The following is a 22,064-nucleotide window of genomic DNA, read 5'->3' as shown; positions in this document are numbered from 1 at the left end:
GCCTGCGCAGGAGCTGCTGGGCCTCGGGCTGCTGGAGCGGGAGAGGAACCTGTCGCCGACCGACCGGCCCGAGTACAGCCCCAGCCAGTGCCAGGAGGCGCGCCTGGGGCACTTCCGCCTCTTCTCCGGCACCAAGGTTCGGTGGCCGCTGCGCCCCAGGGCGCCGGGTCCGCGAACGTGCACGCGTCCGCATCAGGGCTCTGGGCGTGCGCCGTGCAGGGGAGGGGGCCGGCCGGGAGCCCCAGCTGGGGTACCCCGGCCGGCGGGCCCAATCAGTTCCTCCCGCTGTGAGGCAGTGCACAGTCGGGGCGACGTGGGAGCTCGTGGTCCCCGCACCGGCCCCACATTTGGAGGAGCAGAAGGGGTGGGCGTTGGTTGTGCCGGCGGGTGGACAGACAGACAGACTAGAGGTAAAACGTAGTCAATTTTATTCTCCTTAAACCACAAAATAGAGTCTTTGGTTGTACAAACATCACTAGTTACAGTCTCGCCAGGAGGTCCCGGCTGGGGAGGGGGCAGTTAGCGGCCAGAACTCCTGAGGGGACCTCTTTAAAATGCTAATGGCCAGGTTAAAAGACTCGAGGCAAGGGTGGTGTTGGAGCTGGCAGGGCCCCCACCCCAAGTCGGGGGAGGTACCCTGACCCTCTAGGAGGGCACCGGGCCCAGGCCCCGGCGCCCCGGCCGGACGGCGCGGCGGCTGCTGCACAGGGCCACCTCCTCGGGGCCCGCGGCGCCTGGAGAAGGCCTGCCCAGAAGCACCATGGCCACCTCTCCATCCTCCTCTGGCAGACCTGGCCGACGGGGGCAGGGAGTGAGCTGATGGGCCCTGGGCACCCTGGGAGCACCCGGGGCCGCGCCTGCCGACTCACCAGGGCTCGGAGACGGTTCCAAGGACCTCAGCTCCTCAGCAAAATCTGGGGACTGTCATGGGGAGAAGGGCTGCTCAGGGCTCCGCCCCGGACCTGCCTGAAACCACCCACCTGAGCCTGGGTGGGTCCCTGTTGAGCCCTGGCTGGAGGATGGGGGGTGGGCCACAGAGAGACAGGGAGGGTGCCAGAGGAGGGGACAGGGCTGGGTGACAGGCACAGCAGAAAGGTGGCAGGAGCTGGTTGGGCTGTCTTGCAGAAGGGCCAGGAGGGCCCGGTACCTGCATGTCAAAGACAGGTCTGGAAGAGGGGAGGGCTGCAAACACCCTGTAGTCAAACTTCCTCCCAGACAAGGCCTTGAAAGGACAGCGTGCGGAGAGAGGTACAGAGCGTAAGAAGAAAGAGGGGTGGCGGAGTCTGGATCCCTGCCCCCCACCAGGGGAGGAGTGCAGGGAAGGGTGACAGCCATTGGTTCCTCACCAAGCGTCCCGGGGAGGTGCCGGTCTGGAGGCCGAGGTCTGGAGGGACAAGAAGTGGACGTCGGGAGAGGTCCGCGCCGCAGGCTGAGCCCCCCCCCTCCCCACGACGCACAGACCTTCCAAGGGGGTGGGTGACGGGGTGGGCGCGGGCGAGGGGGCCTCGGCCAGGCGCTCCAGAGGCCCCCGCTTGCTTCGGCCCTCCTGAGACTTGCTGAGGACCATCTGTGCGCGGAGGGCGTCCTGTTCCAGAGACTTCATCCTGCGGGCAGGGGAGCGGAGGGCGGGCTGGGCAGGGTCGGAGGGCGGGGGAGGGGAGGGGAGGGGGCAGGGCGGGGCGGGAGAAGCGCGGGGCGGGGCCTCACCTGGCCGCCCTCCACAGCGCGCGCTTCTCGGCCTCCAGGGCGCGGCGCTCCGCCGGGGACAGGGTCCGCTCAGGCGCCGCCGGCAGCTCCGGGCTCTGCACGCGCAGCCGCTCCTGGTGGCGCCGCTCGGCCTTGGCCGTCCGCACCGGAGCGCCGCCTCCCTGCGGCGGGGGGGACGCGGGGCCAAGCCTGGGCCGGGCGACAGGAGAGCCGGGTGGAGGGGCGCCGCGCGGGCGGAGAGCGGGGAGGGGGCGACGCTGGGGGGCGGCCCCTCCCCCCGCTCACCCTGCGGCGGGGCCCCGGCCGGCCCAGGGCAGCTCCTCCTCGGGCTCCTCGTCCTCGGGGGCCTCGCCTTCCGTGCGCCCCGCGTCCGCCGCGTCCCCCGCCGCCTCGCGCAGCATCTGCGTCCTCTTCTGTTGCAGCTTTCGGGCTTGGGGGGGGGGGTAGGGGAGGGGCGGGTCAGGCCGCGAGCCGGTGCTCCCCTCCCCGAGCCCCCCCCCCCGACCCAGTCGGCTGCTCACCTTCCTCCTCCTGCATCTTCCGCAGGTCGTCGGCACCCACCAGCGACACGCGCTTAGGGGGACCCCCCGTGTGGGGCACCCGCACCTCCAGCTCGAAGTACTTCTGCCGCTCGCGGAAGGACAGCTGCTCCGGGGAGGCCGTGGGCCCAGGCGTGGGGGGCTGGGGAGAGCGCGCCCTGAGAGCCGGTCCCTCGGGTCTCGCACCCCGGCAGGAACACGCAGCAGGGGACCGGTGGGCCGCCCACCACCTACCTGGGCAGGGGCCTCCAGGGGCGGGTGCAGGCCGGGCACGGCAGCGAAGGTCCTATACGCCTGCTTCACGTTGGCGGGCAGCTCGTCAGGGGAGGGCGGGGAGGGCGGGGAGGGGGGCTGGCGGACGGGGCACAGTGAGCTGTGTGGTGGCAGCTGTCCCGGCTGCAGCCACCACCCGTCCCACCACCAGCTGTCCTTGCTGACTGCCTCCCCTCCCGCCCCCCCAACCCCCCCCCGCCCCACCCACCCACCCCCCGCCCCCAGGGGTCAGGGCACTCACGGATTGGGGATCACCTCTGCCCCTGAGGGCTGGGGAGCCCCTTGGCCAGGCCTGAGCCACTGGCTGGATCACCCCAGGCTTTGTCTGCAAAGGGCAGATGCAGGGGCCAGAAAGAGGAATCGGTTCAGGTGAGGGGATGTGAGGATGGGGGGGAGGGCGGGGAAAAAAGAGAGATGGAGCCAAGGTGGGCGGCTGGGTGGGTGTCCAGGGTGTGAGGCCAACACTCACCCATCTGCCGTGTCGGGAAGGGGCAGAGGCTGGGAGCTGGGCTCCAAGCTGGCACTTCCAGTGCCCACCCCGACCCTGCCACCAGGCGAGAGGGGGGGTGCCCACGGCCTGGCCCTCCCCATACAGCAGAACCGGGGAGCCTCTGCAAGCAGGTGGGGGTGGGGGCAGGGCCAAGCTGGCCCCCAGGGGCTCCCAGACGGGAGGACGGATGGGGGTGAGGCCGCCCTGACCACCCACAGCCCATCTGCCCAGGGAAGCCACAGGAGCTCCCCAGCCCCACGCCACCCAGCTCTGCCAGGAAGGGGCCCACAGGTTGTGTCCTCAAGAGTGACGGATGGCAGCTGGGGGGAGGCGCTGTCCCCTGGCAACCCCCTTCCCAGAGGAGGGGGCTCTGCAGGCAGCACCCCTCTGGAGTCCTCCACCCTCCCACCCCGTGTGCACTCACCTGCTGGTGGCCAGGGGAACAGGGGGCCTCAGTCATCTTCCCGCCGCTTGCCCCAGACGGCACCTGGAGGAGCCGAGTGGTGGGTGGGATGAGGGCTGGGCAGGGCTGGGGCCCCACAAGGAGGACCTGGGGGGTGGGGTGCTTGCTTTGGTAGCAGAGGCTGGTCCTCAGCTCCCTGACCTGACCAGCCCAGGGAACATCCCGAGACAGGCGGGCTTTCCCCACAGCGGGGCCACCCACCCTCCCCATGAGCCGCAGAGATCCATGAGCCAGGGAGGCCCCGACTGCTGCCAGCCGCCCCTGCAGCTGTGCCCCTTCTTGGTCAGAGGACACTGGGCTCCCACCCATCCTGGGGACTTCCTGCTCTTGCCTGTTTGTGGCCAAGGGAGGGAGGGTCTTCACAAAGCCCCTGAGCGGGCTCCCTCAGCCCCCAGGCCCCACCCGGCCTCTCACCCAGCGCAGCCTCCCCACTGCAACTCCTGGAGCCTCCTCCCGACCACTCACGGTCGGTCCTGCGGGGTCTCCCAGCAGCAGCTGGTGGGGCACACCCTCCGGGAGGGGTTATTTCTAGCTTTTGGGAGAGGAATGAGAAGCACAGGCCTCCCGTCCGGCGTCCCCACCCCCAGCTGGGAGCGCTGGGCCTCCTCGCCAGCCACGGTCTCCGGGGCTCCGGCAGCTGCTCCAGCCCATCCTCCCCACCGTGGCTGGGGCCCGATCCCACCCTGACCACTCCGGTGGCCTCAAGCTGCCCCTGCCCTGCAAGGGTCTCAGGCGGAGGGAAGGAGGTTAAGACGGGGGCAGGACTGACGGACAGGTAAGCAGACAGAGGCCAGGACAGGGGTGTGACAATCAGGGACTGACCCTCTGCACATTGCCGGCGCTGGGTGTGGCGGCCAGGGCACGGCAGTCCAGCTTCAGGCTCTCCAGGGTCCGACCCTGGGGAGCAGAGTGGACACAGGGCTACCAGGGGCTGTGCCTGCCGCCGAGTGTGGGACGCGCAGCTGCGAGGGGGGCGGGGTGGGCAGCCAGAGCTCGGAGCCACGGGCCCGCGTGCGGAGAAGCCCACCGTGCAGGGCAGGGACAACCCGGACACTCACCACGGCCTCCGGCCCCCTCTGTGGGGTCTGTCCAGGCAGCTCCTTCTCCTGTGAGCAGAGACAGTGGTCAGCACTGACGGCCTTAGGCTCCCGAGCCCTGGGGCTGCTGGCTGCAGGCGGTTCTGACCTTGCCGGGGCCCTCGGGGCTCAGCTCCCGGTCGATGGAGGAGATGCTTTCCAGGCTGTTCCGGCGGCCAATGCCCGCTGCAAAGGGGTTGGCGATGACGCCTGGGGACACCTGCGGGAGGAGCGGGCTGAGTGACCACACGTACCTGAGGTGGCCTCTGGGGGCGGGCTCTGTGAGCAGCGCCGCCGCCCACTCAGGACGCCATGCCATCATCCTGTCTGTGACTCGGGGCACCCACAGGTCACGTCTGTACACTGCGTGCACCAGAGGATGTTCTGATTGCGGGGCAGGATTCCCAGGCGGTGACGCTGGGCCATGGGGTGGAAAAGGCTGGCCACGTAACAATCAGCCCGGGGAGCAAAGAACCGACGACAAGATGGCGGGGGTGGGGCGTGGAGCAGCAACGTGGCTGACGGCACAGAGAGGGACTGAGGCGGAAGTCCAGGCGGCAAGGAGGCCAACACTGGTTCTCACACCAGAAAAGTCTGTTCGAATATGGAAGAGCTGATCCGTGGTGTTGACTGGAATGAGTGATAAAGGCATGATGTGAACACACGCTTTTCCAGAACTACAGAGATAATCGCGGATGCAAACGTGCCTACATTCACAGGTGTGATTCCAGCCACTGAGAGGTCCTGAGACCATGACACCCCGACAGCCGTGGGCATGCCCAGGGCCCAGATTCTGGCTTCTAAGTATCACTTTCCACTAAAGGAGCCAGTGCTCCTGGGTGGGAAAGTATGAAATGACCCCAGACATCTTGTGCCAGAAAGTAAGCTGCTTAAAGGAAGGTGGGTCATGCTAACAGGGCCAGGGCCAGCCAGAAGCCTCTCTCATCAGCCAAGTCTGGGGTGGCTTGAGCAGCAAAATCAACAGCAGTAGTGACAAACTATCACCTGTGAAGTAAAATGGAAACTGGCAAATCTATGCTAAGGAAGAAGGGAAAACCCCTCGTCAGGGCAGGAAGCCGCCCAATACATGTGGAAGGAACAACGGGGACGGCGCACGAGCTACCACCAGGGACCGAGGCATGGACAGCAGCGGGGCTGATCCTTGGGGGGAGCCCAGCGAAGAGGAGGGCAGTTACACAGTCTCACAGCACCTCCCCACAAAGCACCTGTTAATTTCAAGGGGAAAGAGTCACTTTGCGGTGAAGCAACCCGGAGACGCCCCCGTGGAGAGGGTCACTGACGGGACACCACCATCCATGCGTCCTGGTGGGAGGCCCTTGAAGACAGTGTCACCTCTGTGATAACCCTGCCAAAAAGGCATCCACTGAAGCCCGTCCTGAGGAAACACTGGACAGACCCACAGCGAGGGCTGTTCCACACAGTGGTGGCCTGTGCTCGTCCGAAGTTCAAGGCCAGAGTCAGGGAGACGTGAGCAGGCGTGGCAACCAGACACCCGCATGCCCCCGACCGTGGCCTTTGGCGTTGCCCCAAGACCGCTGGTGGGACGCACATGGGGCCTCTGAGTGAGTGTTCTTGACGCTTTCCTACAACTTTAGAATTATTTTATATACTTGCTTATATCTTTCAGAAATAAAGAATGGCAGGAGAAAGCAACACTAAGGCAGATGATGGCCTGTGGGGCGGAGACGGGACTGATTCCTCAAGGTGCGTGTCCGTAGTTTTGGCTTTGGGGCCACATAAGACTTATAATAAGAAACATCTTTTAAAGTCATCTCTAAAAACGGAAAACAAGTAAGCCTAACTGTATGTCAAGTTGGCAGTAGAACAATTCAGAGAATTATTTAAAGTGACTTAAACACACAGTATTTTGACTGTGCCTCCTCGGTGGGTAAACCCTAAGGACATGAAGAAATTTAAGATGCTATTAATGGGGACTTCCCTGGCGGTCCAGTGGTTGGGACTCCATGCTCCTAATGCAGGGGGCCCAGGTTCCACCCCTGGTCAGGGAACTAGATCCCGCATGCTGCAACTAAGAGCCTGCGTTCCACAACGAAGATCCCACATGCAACTGCAACTGAGACCCGGTGTAGCCAAATAAATTAAAAAAAAAAAAAAAAAAAAAAAAGATGCTATTAATGGTTTCATTATTAGTAATAATATTGATATTGCTTTTTGAAATTATAATTATGGTAATGTTATTTAATTTACTGAAACAGTTTTTAAGATGAGAAAAATACAAATATAAAATCAAAAAAGTCAAAACGCTGTAACCTTAAATATGAATTGAAAGTAACAGTACAAATTCATGATTTTTCTCCTTCCAAAAATACCCACTTCCCAGGATTCATGTGCCGCAGAGGCCCAGAAGCAATGACAGCTCAGAGCCACAAGCACCAGGCCAGTGACAGCTCTGAACCCCACGCCCAGGGCTGGGGCAGGAAATACATGGACACCTGGTCACACCAGAGAGCAGGACGCTAACGAACGACAGGTGTCACACTCAAAGGACACGGGAGCCACACTGCCCAACGAGGACGGCACACCGAGAATACACAGACCCTAAAAACAAAGACAGAAAAACACCTCTGTAGCCATCTTTGGGGTTTTCCAAGGCACCAGCTTGTTATTTAAAAAATCAACAAATGAAAGGAAAGAATCAAAGTATTTATCACACCTCTCCTGTATAAAATCTTATTTTAGGATTAAAAAAATAGCTGATAAAGAAAATTTCTTCCTTACAGAAAGGTCAGTAGAATAACTAAAAGCAACAGATGTAGAAGGAGTAACTGAAGCATTCTTCCTTAGAGCAGTAATCGAGGAAATACTGAAAAAGAAAGGCAGTCTTGATCAAAATCCTAAAGCTGGTTACTTGAAAAGTCTGTTCAAATACACAGGACTTTGGTGAGTATGATGAAAAGGAAGAGGCAACAGAAATCAGATCAAAAAGGTGACAGGACCACAGAAGAGAAGAGGCGGAGGAGAGAGAACATCCCCGACCTTGCGCCAACGTGCTGAGCACTACAGCGAGGAGGCGTCCTGGAAAGCGCACAGCGGCCCCCGAGGCCCTCCAGCCGGAGACCGGCCACCAGGGCTGTCCGCTGTACAGGAGCCCCCAGGGGCTGCGGCCCACGAGCAAGACAGGCAGGTACTGACGACAGTCCGCCCCACACCGTGCAGAGCGCCGCGGAGGAGGGGCAGGGCGCGGGCTGACGCGAAGGTGGGTCTGCAGAATCCAATCAAAGTTCGGGGAAATGGCTGCAAACTCTGATTCCTACGGGGGTCGAACGGGTCAATGCAGATGAGTCAGGTGGGCCGAGGTTAAGAGAAATGGGGGTGGGGGGACGAATGGTGTAACCCCTTTTCCTTTCAAGCACCAAGCCAGCCAGAGGAAACCTGTGCGCTGAGCCTCAACCCCAGTTGGCACAGGGCTGTAAAAACCATCAATGAAGGGACTTCAGAAAACTCAACACCCACTTCAGAGAATAATTCTTACAGGTTATAAATGGAAACAGCCCTCCATATTAAAAAAAGAATGTTATATAAACTACAGCCTGGAAGTCGGCACAAGGGAAGGCCACTGGCCACCACCACCACCGGGTCCCGGGGGGACGGAGGGGCCTGACCTCCCAGGAAAAGGGGACCCCGCAGCCACCAATCGGGCCGCACGCAGGGCTTCCGCTAGGGGATGAAAGAAAGTCACTGACGAGAATAAGGAAACGAGCAACCTATGAATGTGCTTGGGGAAAACTTACACAGTCAGAGATCAAAGCTAATCCCTGAGTCCCAACCTAACTTTTGTCAGGGAACTTGGCAGGTCCATTTAGGAAACACATGAAAACAGACTAAAACTTTTCAAAAGAAGAAAAAAAAAGTGGGTGACTTCACCGGTTAGGTCTTGAAACACAGTCTAAAGTGGCTATACTGAGGACAGCAGCATTGGCCCAAGAGCGCGTCCGGCTCCCCAGGGCCCCATCCTGGGCCACAGGAATGCGGATCTGACCCACAAGGAAGTCAGATTTCCCCAAATCAGTGGGAGAATGACAGACGTTTTAGTGCATACCATTGGGACAAAAGATCCATTTGCTTGAAAAGCAATTCCAGGTGGATTACAGAGCTGTATGTTTTCTAAAAAAGTGCTTTGACAATCTTGCAACAGAGAAGGTTTTCCTAAGCAAAAACCAAACCCAGAGCTCATAGAGAAGTTTGGAAGACTTAATTCATAGAAGTCTCCATTTCTGTAACCCCAGAGAGGCCATTCCTCAACAGCAAAAGACAAAACCACTCATGCCCTATGTAATAAAAGACTGAAACTTACAACACAAAGGAGAAACTGCAAGTTACAGGAGTTACATGAATTAGTGACTAAAGACAAACTCCCAAAAGGAAAAGGACGAGAAAACGAGATGGCACTGCCTGCCAGATCCCACAGAAACAGAAGCTGGTGCTGCCTGAGGCTGGGAGGGGGTGGGAGACAGGGCAAGCCTGTGGCCTCTGGCCCAGCACCCACTCTTCCAGGACTCTCTCCTGCAGAAACTCCCCCCCGAAGCATAAAGATGGGCTCCTGGGCGCTCTGGCTGGTAACACAGCACAGATACAGCAACACTGGAGAGAAGGCCAGATGCAGGAAGTCAAAGAACAACCAGCAGAACACAGTGAAGGCCCCCTGTAAAGTCTGGAACACACCAGCCCCTACCCTTTACCATGAAGCTGTATTTATTCTCTTTCTTTGTACAAAAAGCTTTAAAATAAGTAAACGTATGGACTAAAACACTTAAATACACGTTTTAATTAAGTAAATGGAAGGCAAAGCCTTCTCTGGAAACCTGAGAGAGACTGCTCCCCAGAAACGACAGGGTTCCAGTGACTACACAAGAGATGTGGGCACGGAAGCCAGCAGAGGGCAGCCCCAGAACCCCGGGAGTGGGGCCTCCAGCCCAGCATCCAGCCCTGGAGCAAAGCACACGAATGCAGAGTCCTTCCCCGTTCAGGAGACAACACCCAGCATGAGGGTGACCCCTCCCCGGCAGCGCAGGGAAAGTGGGGCAGTAAGTCACCAGCCCAAAGATCCGCTGCAGGCCAGGCCAAGGTGACTGCCCCATCGCAGAGGCTGTGCCAGCAAGGGCACCCTCAGGGTGGAGCTGGCAGCCACTGCAGGTGACGAGCCTTCGGAGGCCCGGGCGGGCATCAGCTTATGCCGGGGGCCCGGGGACAGACGTGGAGAAAACAAAACAGAAAAGAGCAGGGCAGGACAGCGGGACCCTCCCGAGCAGAGGGGACGCTGAGGCTCGGAAGCCAGGCCTGTCCAGGACACAGACCGGGCCAGGCACCAGGCCTCCAGAGCCCAGACACTCTCCAGGGGGCTAGGAGGGAGGACAGCTGGGTTCCGCCACAGGCCCACCTGGGATGGGGGGATCCTGGGCGCCGAGCTCCCTGCTGAGGCGCTGCCAGGAAGAGCAGGACGGCGCCTGGGCCAGCAGGATGGGGTCCTGTGCGAGTCTGCAGGGAGGCCGTGTGCCCGGCTCTGCGCCATCCTGCCCTGGCCCAGCGGCCACACGGTACAGGTACTGCTCACCTGGAGGCAGGTGACTCAGCCTTTTCTTTCAAGACACGACCAGGCCGTCTGTGCACATGCTTCGTCCAACCTGGGCCAGAGCCTCCACAGGCCATGAGCGGTGGCCAAGACCAGGGCCCGGCACCGCCCTGGTCACCCCTGGGGCTGACTCACGATGGCCGAGCGCTTCCCAGGCTTGGAGGCGGAAAGGGTCAGCTCTCCCGGGCCGCACAGGGTCAGGTCACCGGGACCCCTCCAGGGAAGGACCCAGTCCCCGTGGCAGAGCACCGGCCGGGCGGGGGCACTGACCTCGGGGGCGCTGGTGTCGAAGCCATCACAGACAAGCACAGTCAGGGTGTCGCCCACGCTGCGTAGCAGCTGCACGGCTTCGCCGTGCGTCAGGCCCAGCAAGCTCTGCTGGTTCACCTCCAGCAGCCGCAGCCCCACCCGCAGGCGGCCATCTCGCCCGGCTGCTCCTGTGGGGCTCACCTGTGGGGAGACCCGGCCCCAGAGCTCAGGACCAGCCCATGCCGGGGCCCCCTTCTGCCCCGAGGAACGCAGTGGCGCGGGGCCGACGAGGCGGGGCGCTCACCTTGGAGATGAAGATGCCCTCGTCCGTGGGGTCACAGGGGTTCCCTGCGTGGCCCTTGGCGCCCCCACGGACGCTGATGCCCAGCTTCTCTCCAGGGCCCTTCTGGATACAGAGCTCCCGCATGCCCGGGGGCGGCGGGTCCCTCCGCACGAGCAGGACCAGCTCCAGGCAGGGCCGCAGCAGGGCGCTGACCGCTTCCTGGTGGGTGGCGTCCCGCACATCCTGCCCGTTCACTCCCAGGATGCGGTCCCCAACCCGCAGGCCACTGCGTGCAGCCAGGCCCCGGGGGAGCACCTGTTGGGGGAGGGTGGCGCGCAGTGGGCTGGGGCTCTGGCTGCCCCGTGCTTGGGCTGGGCCCCCTGTGCACAGAGATGCCTGCGGGATCCGCTCTACCTTAGAGATGAACACGCCGGGCTCCTGGACACCAAATGGGTGGCTGGAGTGGTCGGAGCCCCCGACAATGCTGAGCCCCAGGGGGCCCCCAGCTCTCGGCAGACAGATCTCCTGGGGACATGGAGGGGTGGGAGGGGTGGCTGGAACAGGCCTGGCAAAGTACCAAAGGGGCGCTTTCCAAGCCCAGAGAGTGTGTGGCATCAGGGCGCTCCACTGCAGGGAGGCCGTTTTGCGGTGCACAAGAGACCACAGGAGGAGGAGACCCGCTACTGAACGATGCCCCGGTGTCCTGGAGCCACAGAGGGTGTTAAGTACTTGCTTTCCCACCGGTGCGGCTAGCACCCCATACCTAAAGCCGTGTGGACGTGGAGGAGGGGGCCGGGGGGTGGTTAAGGGTGGGGACTGGGGTCTCACCTCCACTGGGTACGGCCCCTCCAGGGCAGCGGCCAGCAAACTGGGGGCCAGCCTTAGCGGCCCGGGCTCCCCAGGGGTGGCAGTGGCCACGGTGGTGGTGGTAGCAGCAGGGGGTGGGGGGGAGTGTGGTGGAGGACCGGGGGCAAGTGGCCCCCCGGCCTCCCGTTCCAGCAGCAGGGCGATGGTGGGAGAGGCAGCGGTCAGCAGGGAGACAGCGTGGTCGTGCCTGGCCTCCGTCATGTCCACCCCGTTGATCTGCAAGAGTGTGGCCAGTCAGGGGGCCCCATGGGGTGAGTGAGGCAGCTGGGTAATGGGAGGGCCCCTCTGCCCCCACTCACGGAGAGGACGCGATCGCCGACCTGCAGGGTGCCCGCCCGGTGGGCGGCGCCCCCCTCTGCAATGCGGGAGATGAAGATACCCTGCAGGAGGGAGGGAAGGAGAGCGCTTCACCGCGGGCTGGCCTGGCCCTGCCCCCAGCACCCCTCCCGGGCCCCGCCCACCCGCCTCACCGGGTCTCCAGCCCGGTAGGGTGTGGAGCCTTTCCCCCCAGCGATGCTGAAGCCCAAGCCCTTCTCGCTGCGCACGAGGCAGGCCACGTGGCGCTGGCGGAGGGGCCCGGGGGGCTCAGGCTGGAGCAGGGGCAGGCGCAGGCCGCCTCCCCACCGCTCCCGGGGGCTGTAGTCGTCCTCAGGCCGCAGAGGCGTGACGGTGACCGCGTTCTCGGGCTCCACCATACGCTCCCGCCACAGCCGCATGTGCACCGTGGTGCCCGCCCCACGCAGCGCCTCCACGGCCTGCTGGTGCTCGGCGTCCTGCAAGGCCACGCCGTTCACCTGCAGGCCACAGCGCTCGTCAGGGCAGGCCCCTCTACGGGTGGGCAGGCAGAGCAGGGGACAGGCCACAAGGCAAGTGGTGGGCCGTCACTGCCCCTGCTTGTGGGCACTGGCTATCTACGAGCCCACCACCTGTGCAAGCCCAGGGCCAGGGCGCCAGCAGGCCGAGAAGAGCAGGCGGAGGCCCCTCCTGCTGGTCCACACCTGGCTTCCCAGATCTGGAAACCCCTGCCACGTTCTCATCTGAGCAATCCCACAGCCAAGCGTGCCCGTGGTTTCTGGGCTTCTGGCCCCTTGCCTCCACCCTGACCCTGACTCAGGCTCTCCCAGACATCGGGGTACAGCAGTTCCTCCATAAAATTCGGGTGTAGGAGCAGCCCCGCCTGGCCCTGCAGCCTTCTGTCCACTGGCCCCCCTGCCCCGTGGGCCGGGCACGCTGCCCCCAGACCCTGCCCTGTCGTGGCAGCTGTGAGCACCGGCACGTGGCCTCCCATGATGAGCTCACCTGCCAGGGCTGGGTGGCCAGGTGCACAGGCAGGGGCTCCAGGGCAGGAACCAACCCGCCACCCAGACGTGTTAGAAGTCTGAGCCCCTCCTAGACCAGCCCTCAGGAGCGGATTCCTCCTTGAGATCTCTGCTCCTGGCATGGCCAGAGCCCCACCCCACCAGGCCTCCCGCCCAGATGGGGGTCTCTGCCTCAGGGGCTGGCATCTGGGCCCCCTGAAGCTCTGGCTAATGAGCTGCACGCCTCACCAGGGGTCCTGTGCTTGGGGCTCTCAGGAGAAGAGCTGGCTGCGGGAGAAGCAGCCGAGTACCCGACAGCCAGGATGTGAGGCCCCGAGAGCCCAGTACTTCACTCAGACAGGGGCCGGGGGCTGCCAACTCACCTCGAGGAGCTTGTCGCCTACTCGGACCCCAGCCTGAGCCGCAGGGCCCTCCTCAGATACCCGGGAGATGAATATGCCCTGGAGAATAAATAAGAACTGAGCCCGAGAGCATAGGCAGAGACCACGGAGGGGCCTCCACCCTGCCGTTCTGGGGGAGGGGCCCTTGGCAGCTTTGCGAGGCCCAGAGGCCCCCCAATCTGGGCTGCAGAGACGCCCAAGGGTGCGGGAGAAGCAGAAGTGGGCCTGGGGTGGTCAGAGGGGCTGGGCGCGGGCCGTCGCGAGGTCCCGGGTGTCAGGGAGCGAGAAGGTGCCGGTCAAAAGCTTCCAGACAATTTTGACCCCATGCCTAGCACAGCGGCAACTAGCGAAAGGCGGCGAGGCTGAAGAAGACTGCGGGCAGACGGGGCAGCTCCGACCTCCAGATCCCCGTTCGTTCTCTGGGGGACGGGGACCCCAGAGTCCTCAGGACCACCAAGCGGCGCAAGCAGGACGGAGTGGGCAGGGCAGCAGCGGCTCCTCACCTCGTCGTCGCCCTTGTAGGGGGTGGAGCCCTTGCCGCCCGCGATGCTGATGCCCAGGCCCCCCGTCTGCCGCACAATGGTGAGCGTCAGCTGGAAGCAGAACAGACACACGGTGTCCAAACAGGCCCGAGGGAGCGGGGCTGCCGGTGGACTCAGCGGGAGGCGGGGAGGGCCCAGTCCCCTCCGGCCACCGACCACCTCTCCCAGGGCTGGCTCGGGCCACAGAGGAGCTGGACGGGGCGGGTGATGCCGGGGCTTGAGGGAGTACAACCCGGAGAGAGCCCTCGCCTGAGGGTGACGAGGCTGCCTAACAGTGCCAGGGCCGGGGTGCCGCAGGCAGGGAGGTGGCAGACGCCCAGCACCCCCCCGAGATCGGCCACCCTCACCTGGAGGCCAGCGCCCTGTCCCCCCCATCTGTGCCAGAGGGCCGTCAGGCGCCCCAGGCCCTGGCTCTGAGGTGGCAGGAGGAGGCCTGCGCAGGAGCGGGGGAAGGAGACGCAGAGCCCGCAGCCCGGGAAGCGAGGCCAGCGGCAGCCTGGGGTACAGAGCACAGAGCGGCAAGCGAGTACAGACCTCTTCTTCCTCAACGCGAGCGGGCTCTATCAGCAGGTTATTGGCCTGGTCGAACGACACCCCCTGTCAGGACAGGACCAGCAAGGGCACGCAGGTCAGCCCCGCCCAGCCCCGCCACCACCTCGCCCGGCCCCACTGCGAGCAGGAAAGAGAGAAAAGACCACACCAAGCTCCCACAGCCTGAGTGCCGGGCCCTTCCTGCCTGTGCCTGTGCCTGTGCCTGGCGCTGCCCCCAGGCGCGGGGTCCCCTCCAGTCTGGAGGCCTGGCTGCTTCTGCCAACCTGCCAAACGGGGTCACAGGGGGGCACCACCGCGGGCTGAGCCTAGGCCTGGCTGTCCCGGTTTTGACTGTCCAAGGCCCCCTCAGCTGTCACGGCATCGTGCCGCCGTGCTCAGGGCACAATCACTGACGCCGCAGACACAGGGGCGCTGCGGCAGAGGGGCAGCCCACGGAGGAGACCGGACCCCAGGAGCCCCGTGAGAGCCACCTGAGGACCAGGACAAGGAGGCGGGTGAGGGCCCCACGGCTGGCCTGAAGGCCAGCCCTCAGGAGAGCCAGGGAAGGCAGAGGAGCCCGGGCAGAGAAGGAGTGGCCGCCAGAGCCCTGGGATGGGGCTGCGAGGCCAGCAGGGAGCTCTGGGTGGAGTCAGCAGCCAGCCTGGGGAGGAGGGCGGGCAGGTGGGGACAGGCACCTCCCTCACCAGCTGGTTTCAAGACACGGGCCTCGAGTGTCACCTGAGATCCCGCCAGCGCGGACTGAGGGGCCTGGCCGGCCCGGCTTGGGCTGGCGCATGGGGTTAGACCCACCTTGACAGAGGGTGCAGAGGCCACGGCCTCCTCCCTCTCCTCCTCCTCCTCCTCGTCCGCCTCCTCGGCTCCTGCCGCTGCTTCCTCCTCCTCCTCGTCTTCCTCTTCCTCCTCCTCCTCGGCTCGAGGAGCCCAGGGCACGTGGGGGCCATTGTGCCAGCCCCCAGACCCTACTGGGCCCTCACTATCTGGCTGTGTCCCCTGCAGCAGGGCCACCACGGCCTCGGGCTGGGGCAGCTTGGAGATCTTGAAGTGCTTCTTGTAGTGGGGCGTGTCCTTGCGGATAAGCCTCTGTCTCTCACCCGGCAGGGGCCAGGGGGCCTCCAGCTGCCCCTCCTCGCTCTCGCCATCCTCCCTGGGCAGGAGCAGCGTGTCCTCCGCGAAGCGCACTGTGGGCTGCGAGAGGCCGAGCGAGAGGACGTCTTGTCTGGCCCAACCCCACTCGGGCCCAGGGAAGGTGGCAGCAGACAGGGGCTCTGAGAGACTCCCCGCCGCTCGGATCAGAGAAGGATGGGGATCGGGCCGCCAGGAGGCTCTGCCCACCCCGTGCACTGTGCTCTCAGCAGCCTGATGCTGGGGTTCCCGTCAGGGCCACGATAAAGGTCCCTCGGGGGTCTGAGAACAACCCAAAAGGGGGATGTGAGGCGGTGACGGATGTGGGAGGGCAGGGCCCATGCCAAACTTGGCCATGGGGTGGAGGCCCTCATCCCCAGGCCCTCACCCCTGCCTGGGGTAGCATGGCTCCTGCTGGGCTCCACGTAGGCAAGAGCACACCTGCGGGGCCCACCTGCACCTTGACTGGTCCTGACAGCAACCTGCTCGGCAAGGAGGAGGGGCGGGGGGGGGGCGGGGGGGGGGCGGGGGGGGGGCGGGGGGGCAGGCCCACCCCTGGGCAAGCCGTCTCCAAGGCCAGTCTCACCTCCTCATAGATCTCCTCTACGACCTCCTCCTGGGTGGTTGGCGTGGATTCCTGCTGGCTCGGCCCCTCCACCTCGGCCAGCGGGCCCTCGGGCTCACCCTGGGAGGCTGTGCTGGCAGACAGGTGCGAGTCCGCACTCAGGGCAGACTCGGTGCTCAGCCTCTTCTCCTGTGGCGGGGTCAGGTGGTGGGTCAGGCCGCCTACCGGGGGACTCCACAGTGCAGGCCACTCACCCCGGGGCTCCCTGCTGCCTGACCACCGCACCTCGTGGGCCCCCCTCCCAGCTGCCCCTACCCTGCAGGGAGTGGAGTCTGTGCTCAGCCCTCTGGGGTGCCCACTGTCCCACCCCCAGGGAAGCCAAGCTCCACCAAACAGCTACGGGCACACAAAGCCACTGTTCTGTGTTGCGGACCCTCGAAGGTCTTGCGAGTACCCACGATGACACCAGCACGGGGAAGGGCAGGCACCCCCACGTGAGCGCGCCTCTGCAGACGAGCTGCGGCAGCTTCCCGGGGTGAAGGCTCTGTGTCACAGACACAGGCCCTGCCACTTGTCCCGCAGGCACCAGCTGCCCTGCTGTACCCCAGGGGCCCTGAAGCCTCCCCTGACCCTGCTACCAAAACTCCTGAATGAGTGGAGTTAGGCCTGCCTGGTTCTGGCCCCAGCCCCCTTCACAAAAGCTGACAACACAGGCGCCCAAGAAAGACGCCACAGGGAATGGGCCCACTACTCGGTCCCCTCTGCCAAGGACCCAGCTGCCTCTGGCTCCTCTCTTGTAGCTGCCCGCGCGTCCACGCCACACGACCCCCCGTGTCTGCCCGGCAGGTGGCCTGCTCTGCGGGAGGGCGTGGGCGCTTGGCCCTGAGCCGCCCCACTGCAACCTGGAGCCTCTCCTGGCCGGTTCCCCATGCCCACACCGGGACCCGGAACCCTGCACCCAGCCTGGGGCTCCCGAGCAGGAGAGCCCGTAAGGCGGGCATCCCTCCCGCGCCCCGCGGGTCCCCCCAGGCACCTCCTCCGAGGGCGGGGGTGAGGGTGAGCGCTGTGCGGAGTCGGGCCTGCAGGAGGCGGCTTCGCTTCGACGCTCCACACCCCTCTTCATCACCTTGAGCTCGCTGGGGTGAGGCGTAGCCCGACGCTGCAGGCCCTGCAGTGGGCACAGGGGTGAGGGGCGGGGCGGGGCCGGGGTCAGGTGGGGGTGGGGAGGAGGGAGCCCCCCGGGGACCCCACCCCCCCCATACCCGTTTCTCGGCAGCGGCTTCCTCTGCGTCCTCGTCGCCCGCGGGGGCCTCCAGGAACTGGATGACGCTGACGCGGCTGAGCGGGGCGTCACCCCAGCTCTCCGAAGGGCTGCTCCGCGGCCCCGGGTCCTCTGCGGAAGCGCGCATCAAGGGGAAGCCCCGCCCCGCCCCGCCCGAGGCCACGCCCCATCCCGCCCCCCAGCAACCTACCGAGGCTGGGCAGGGGCTGCTGGGGCAGCAGGTAGCAGGTGAGCACCTTCTCGCCGGTCTGGGCATCGTCCTCAGTCTGGAACCGAAGCATGGGCTGCGCCTGGTTCTCCGCCAGCCACAGGGCCTTCAGGTTGAGGTGCGTGAGTGCGAACGGCAGACTCTGCAGACTGGGGGCCGGGGGCACGGTTAGCTCCGGGTGGGGGAGGTGGGGGGGCACAGCGGGCACGGTCAGCTCAGTGGGAGCCAGGCCGGGCGGGCACGGGGGCTACTCACCGGTTCCCGGCCACATCCAGCACATGCAGCTCGGCCGTGTGGGCGAGCTCCGGCGGCAGGACAGCCAGGCGGTTGTCCCTCAAAGAGAGGACGCTGAGTGCCACGCAGCCCCCAATCTCAGGCGGCAGTGCCTCCAGGCGGTTCCGGTCCACGTTGAGGTTGGTCAGCTTGCTCAGCTTCCCCAAGGAGCGGGGCAGGGCCTGGCCGGGAGGAGGGAGGGTCAGAGATAGCAGAAGCCCCCAGGTAGCGTGAGGAGGGAGATGCATGCTCTCGGGGGGCGGTCTCTGCCCCTGCTCTGGGGCCCCGACCCCTCCAGCCGCTGGTCTCCCGCCACTCTGCACGCCTCCAGACGTCCCCCCCTCTGCATCCCATGCTAACTCTGAAACCAGCCACCAGCGGGGCTGGGCCCCACCGTCAGCAGGTTCTCCGTGAGGATCAGCTCTGACAAGTTCTCACAGTCCCCAATGGCCTCCGTCACCTCGCAGAGGCGATTCTGGTCTACCTTCAAGATGGACAGCTGCTTCAGCTGACCTGGCGTTAGGGAAACACGGTGACGGGGCTGAGTGAGGCAGGGAGCCCAGCCACCCCCACGACTGAAACAGCCTGCCCCTCACCCTGCCTCCTGTGCCTCGAGAACACTGAGAGCTCACCCCCCAACCCTTGCCATCCTGCTGCCAGCCTGACCACGCCCACCAGCTCCCACGCACCCGCTGCCCCCGACCTGCCATCGTGCCCTCACGAGCTCACCATCCCCACTTGCCACCACAAACTGCCTCGGCTCCTCAGGAACAGCACCAGCCATCCCACTCCGGCCTCAGGCCAGTCTCCCCCTCCTCAGGGCTGTGTCCCAGGACCCAGCAAAATCAGGGTCCTTACCCCAGGACCCCTCTCTAGACCTGGGTTCACCACCAGCCACACCCCTCCCAGCACTAACCAATGCCGTCAGGAAGCCGCTGCAGCAAGTTCTGGGAGAGCAGCAGGTCGGTGAGCAGCACCAGCCCCCCGAGTTCCGCAGGCAGCTCCTCCAGCCGGTTCTCTGACACATCCAGGCACACCAGGCGCCGCAGATTCCCGAGTTCCTGGAGGGAGGTGCAGAGAGTCAGGGGACGGACAAGCGTGAAGCGGGCGCAGCCACACCCTCACTCACCGGGGGCAGGGCCGACAGCTGGTTCCGGTCCAGCCACAGCTCACGCAGGTTGGGCAGGGCCCCCAGGGTGTCAGGCTGCAAGAAGAGACAGGGACAGAGTGATGGCCAAGGCTCACTTACCCTGCCTGGCCCCGCCCCACCCACGACAGCCCCGCCCTCTCCACACCAGCACTTCCAGATCGTTGCCTCCCAGATCCAGCTGTTCCAGCTTGACCAGGAAAGACAAGGACCTGCAGAGAAAACAGAGCAAGTTCTGTCGTGGCCACACGGCCCGTGGTCCCTGGGGCCAAGAGGCCTAGGCCGGCCGCTGGCAGGGCCAAGCCCACTCACGCAGGCAAGGACTTGAGCAAATTCTCCCGGAGCTCCAAGGTCACCAGGTTGGCGAGACTGAAAAAGATCAGGGCGGGGCGTGAGAAAGGCAGGACGGTGGGGAGAGGTGCAGGAACAGGGCTCTACTGAGCCCCCCCACCCCCCAAGAATGCACTCACTTGCCCACGTCCCCAGGTAGCGCCTGCAAGGACACATCATTCAGGGCCAGATGAGCCAGGCTGCGCAGCTGAGTGAAACCTTCGGGGAGCCTAAGTGGAGCAAGGGGTCCTCAGATGCCCAGGCAGAGGCTGCAGGACCTCCCAAGCCCCACTACCACCCCTGCCACGGGCACCACCCACCTAGACAAAGGATTCCCACTGAAATCTGCAATCTCCAGGGCTTTGCAGAACTTGATGCTCTCGGGGATCTCAGGGATGTCTGTAAGGAAAGAGGGGTCACCATGGAGAGATGCCCACAGCCTCCAGGAGCTCAAAGCCCTTCCTGCCACCCTCAGATTCCACCCCAGACCCGCCCCAGGCTCCACACCATTCCGAGACACGTCCAGCTCCACCAGTTGCATGAAGTTGGCCACCTCAGGGGGCAACCGCTGGATCTCGTTGTCACTCAGGCCCAGCTTGCGCAGGTTCAGCAGCCGAAAAAAGGGCTGTGGGCAAGGGGGTAGGGTCAGGGGTGATGGGCCCTGTAGCAGAAGACCCCTCCCTGCTCCAGGCCACACAGGAACCCCGGGTCCTGTCCCATCACCCTGGTCCGCAGTGAGAAATGCAAGGAAACAAAAACAGATACACACACATCTTCCCGCACTTCTGACTCGTGTCACCTCACAGTCATCCCCCCCCCCCCCATACAACGCCGCCACGTGACTTACCTTACGCGTTCAAGTCTTAGCTGGAAAGTCACTTTTTTTTTCTGACCTGATGAGTCCCTGTTCCCTGTGTTCCCTCAAGGCTCCACCCACCACCTGAATCGCCTCTTCCACCCACCCAGCAAGTGGGCCCTCCAAGGCCTGTGGTGGTTTCTGCTACTGCACCCCAGCAACCACCTCAGCCTGAGCCCGCGACAAGAATTTGGCAACTACCAAAACAAAGTATAATGAAAATAGGAGAGGGCCACAGATACGGGCCGCATGCATGCAGGGGCTGCAGGCAACGTGTGGTGGGACCTGGAGATGACCGTGAGGAGCCCTGGTCCAAGCCCAGAGTGGAGCCACACCCTTTGTGGCACGCAGCCCCCAAGCATTAGGCCACTTTGCACCCCATCTCCAAAACGGAAATCCTTTTGTGGCCTGCTTCCTTTAACCTCCTCTCCCAAGTGGCCTTAAGAGAAGAAAAATAAGTTGTCCAGAAGGAACAAGGCAGCGGGAAGTAGACGCACTACAGACCTGCCAGGAACAAGCACCTCAAGACGACTGCCCCCGACCCCACCCCAGCACCCAGGAGGCAGAGAAGAGCAGTCCGGACAGAAAGCTGGCCTCCCCACCTCCAGAGCAGTCCAGCAAGTTCCTATCCGTCAGTCACGCCGGGTTCACCTTCCACCCTGATGCACTCCAACCCCATCCACCTTCCCCCACGGCTTTCAATCTGCAGCTCCTCCTCTAGGCTGTGACCATCCCCGCCCCCAGGCAGGCACCTGATGACCGCTGCCACCTGGTGCCAGCGCCGGCGGTGGGTGAGGAGGGTGGGGCTGGCCGGGGTGGGGCTCTGGCCAGTAAGAACCATCAGGGCCGACTGGAGACTGCGGTGTCCCGCCCGGGCCAGCGCCTGCTGAGGGCTCAGAGGAGCGGGCTGTCGCAGCCAGGCCGACCCCGCCGACCCGGTGCGAGGGCTGGGCCGGCGGCAGGTCCAGCGGCCACTCACCTTGGGCAGCTCACGCAGCTGGTTGGCGTCGAGGAGCAGCTCCTCCAGGCTGCGGCTGTAGCGGTAGATCTCCTCGGGCACGGCCTGCAGCGAGCAGTGCCGCTTGTCCACCGACTCCACGTGCCGGTTGCAGCGCCACAACGGGATGCACTTGAGCATGGTGCGGGCGGGCGCGGGCTCAGGCGGCGGGCGGGGGGCGGGGCTCGGCCCGCATGAGCGCCGGGCCGGCCCGGGCGGGGGAGGAGCCGGGGGCGGCCCGGGGCGGCGGCGGCGGCGGCGCTGGGCCCGGCCCGCGCTCGGAACGCTCGGACCGCGGCGGCCTGGGCGGGGGGCGCGGCCCGGCCGACGCTCAGACTCTCAGGAGGCGGCGGCGGCCCCGCATCCCGCCCGGCCCACTTGACCCGACCCGTCCGCTTGCCCGCCGCTGTGCCGCAGCCGGAACCGCCGCCACTACCCGCCGGACTGCCCCGCCGACAACCGCCGGCAGCCGCGCAGCCCGCCGGGAAGCCGAGGCCCGCCCTCGCCGCTCCTCGCCGCCCCGAACTGCAACCCCCACAAGGCCTCGCGGCGCCGGTGCCTTCGAAGACTCGTAGCGGCACCACGCACGGTCTGTCGGGAAGCTCGGTTCCCTCCCCCTGGCGCAAGGCATGGTGGGAGCTGAAGTCCGTTCAAAGCCTGAGCTCCCGCACGCCAGCGCCCCAACCGTTCCCGGGACCGAGGCTTCCTGCCGCCCCTCCCGCCCGCCAGGCCCCCTCCCCGGGCTTGGCTTCAAGACCCCACGATCCTGCCCGCCGCCTCTCTCACAGGGACGTGGGCTCCCGGAGGGTAGGGCGCCGGGCCAAGGCGGCGCTCATTTGCCTGACAGACTAAACGTGTCCCGGGACTTCAGGGGCTCTGGGCCAGCCTTCTCGCAGCACTGCCTGCGCAGGTGACAGTGAAGCCCCACAGAGC

At 64.7% G+C, this 22,064-nt stretch overlaps 2 protein-coding genes and 1 long non-coding RNA gene across 19 annotated transcripts in view; 2 read left to right on the top strand and 1 right to left on the bottom strand.

Moving 5' to 3' along the window:
• The window catches only part of IQANK1 (IQ motif and ankyrin repeat containing 1), a gene marked incomplete at its 3' end in the record, with an annotated part of 28,054 nt that extends 27,633 nt beyond the window's left edge, over positions 1-421 (top strand). Inside the window, 1 exon segment of the mRNA XM_082363203.1 lies at positions 3-421. Within this exon segment, the coding sequence (XP_082219329.1) occupies positions 3-421 (419 nt within the window).
• Positions 412-21,801, bottom strand: SCRIB (scribble planar cell polarity protein). Of its 16 annotated transcripts, XM_082364015.1 has the most exons (39): positions 21,114-21,784; positions 19,786-19,903; positions 19,599-19,677; positions 19,419-19,508; positions 19,261-19,317; positions 19,097-19,160; positions 18,931-19,005; positions 18,718-18,862; positions 18,196-18,314; positions 17,784-17,983; positions 17,511-17,677; positions 17,301-17,431; positions 17,072-17,206; positions 16,060-16,227; positions 15,141-15,536; positions 14,334-14,396; positions 13,761-13,850; positions 13,240-13,317; positions 12,029-12,352; positions 11,858-11,938; positions 11,520-11,774; positions 11,106-11,216; positions 10,713-11,006; positions 10,430-10,609; positions 4,658-4,768; positions 4,531-4,578; positions 4,295-4,369; positions 3,887-3,967; positions 3,434-3,496; positions 2,761-2,844; positions 2,481-2,597; positions 2,229-2,388; positions 1,993-2,137; positions 1,708-1,896; positions 1,462-1,604; positions 1,347-1,384; positions 1,148-1,222; positions 870-921; positions 412-791 (listed from the first exon to the last, which is right to left on the bottom strand). In XM_082364015.1, exons 1-39 carry the CDS (start codon positions 21,270-21,272, stop codon positions 646-648), a joined length of 5,106 nt encoding a protein of 1,701 aa, XP_082220141.1. In that variant the 5' UTR covers positions 21,273-21,784; the 3' UTR covers positions 412-645. The 16 variants fall into 16 exon arrangements, 15 of the variants coding, with proteins under 15 accessions (XP_082220141.1, XP_082220137.1, XP_082220138.1 ...); XM_082364011.1 differs by having other exon boundaries at positions 412-921; positions 11,879-11,938; positions 21,114-21,790; XM_082364012.1 differs by having other exon boundaries at positions 412-921; positions 2,229-2,352; positions 21,114-21,789.
• LOC309615005 lies at positions 2,775-10,423 on the top strand. 2 transcript variants are annotated; one of them, XR_014236498.1, is made up of 3 exons: positions 2,775-2,888; positions 6,197-6,273; positions 6,911-10,423. It is a non-coding gene; the product is annotated as an uncharacterized lncRNA (long non-coding RNA). The 2 variants fall into 2 exon arrangements; XR_014236499.1 differs by lacking the exon at positions 2,775-2,888 and adding an exon at positions 3,974-4,247.
• Positions 21,802-22,064: the final 263 nt, after the last annotated feature.

The sequence above is a fragment of the Balaenoptera borealis genome (assembly GCF_965194805.1).
Source record: "Balaenoptera borealis genome assembly, chromosome: 17".
Classification (NCBI taxonomy): Eukaryota; Metazoa; Chordata; class Mammalia; order Artiodactyla; family Balaenopteridae; genus Balaenoptera; species Balaenoptera borealis.
The sequence above is the reverse complement of the archived record's forward strand: the minus strand, read 5'-3'. Positions and strand labels throughout refer to the sequence as shown.

What these genes read in the sequence shown, in the direction of transcription:
- SCRIB (XM_082364004.1), bottom strand. Translation starts at nt 21,272, where the DNA reads ATGCTCAAGTGCATCCCGTTGTGGCGCTGCAACCGGCACGTGGAGTCG. An exon ending in GCCCCGAGGGCCCCGGCAAG is followed by an intron (nt 4,579 to 4,657) that starts GTCAGAACCGCC and finishes CTCTGCTCACAG; the next exon opens with GAGAAGGAGCTGCCTGGACA. An exon ending in GACCTGTCTTTGACATGCAG is followed by an intron (nt 922 to 1,147) that starts GTACCGGGCCCT and finishes TCCCCATGACAG; the next exon opens with TCCCCAGATTTTGCTGAGGA.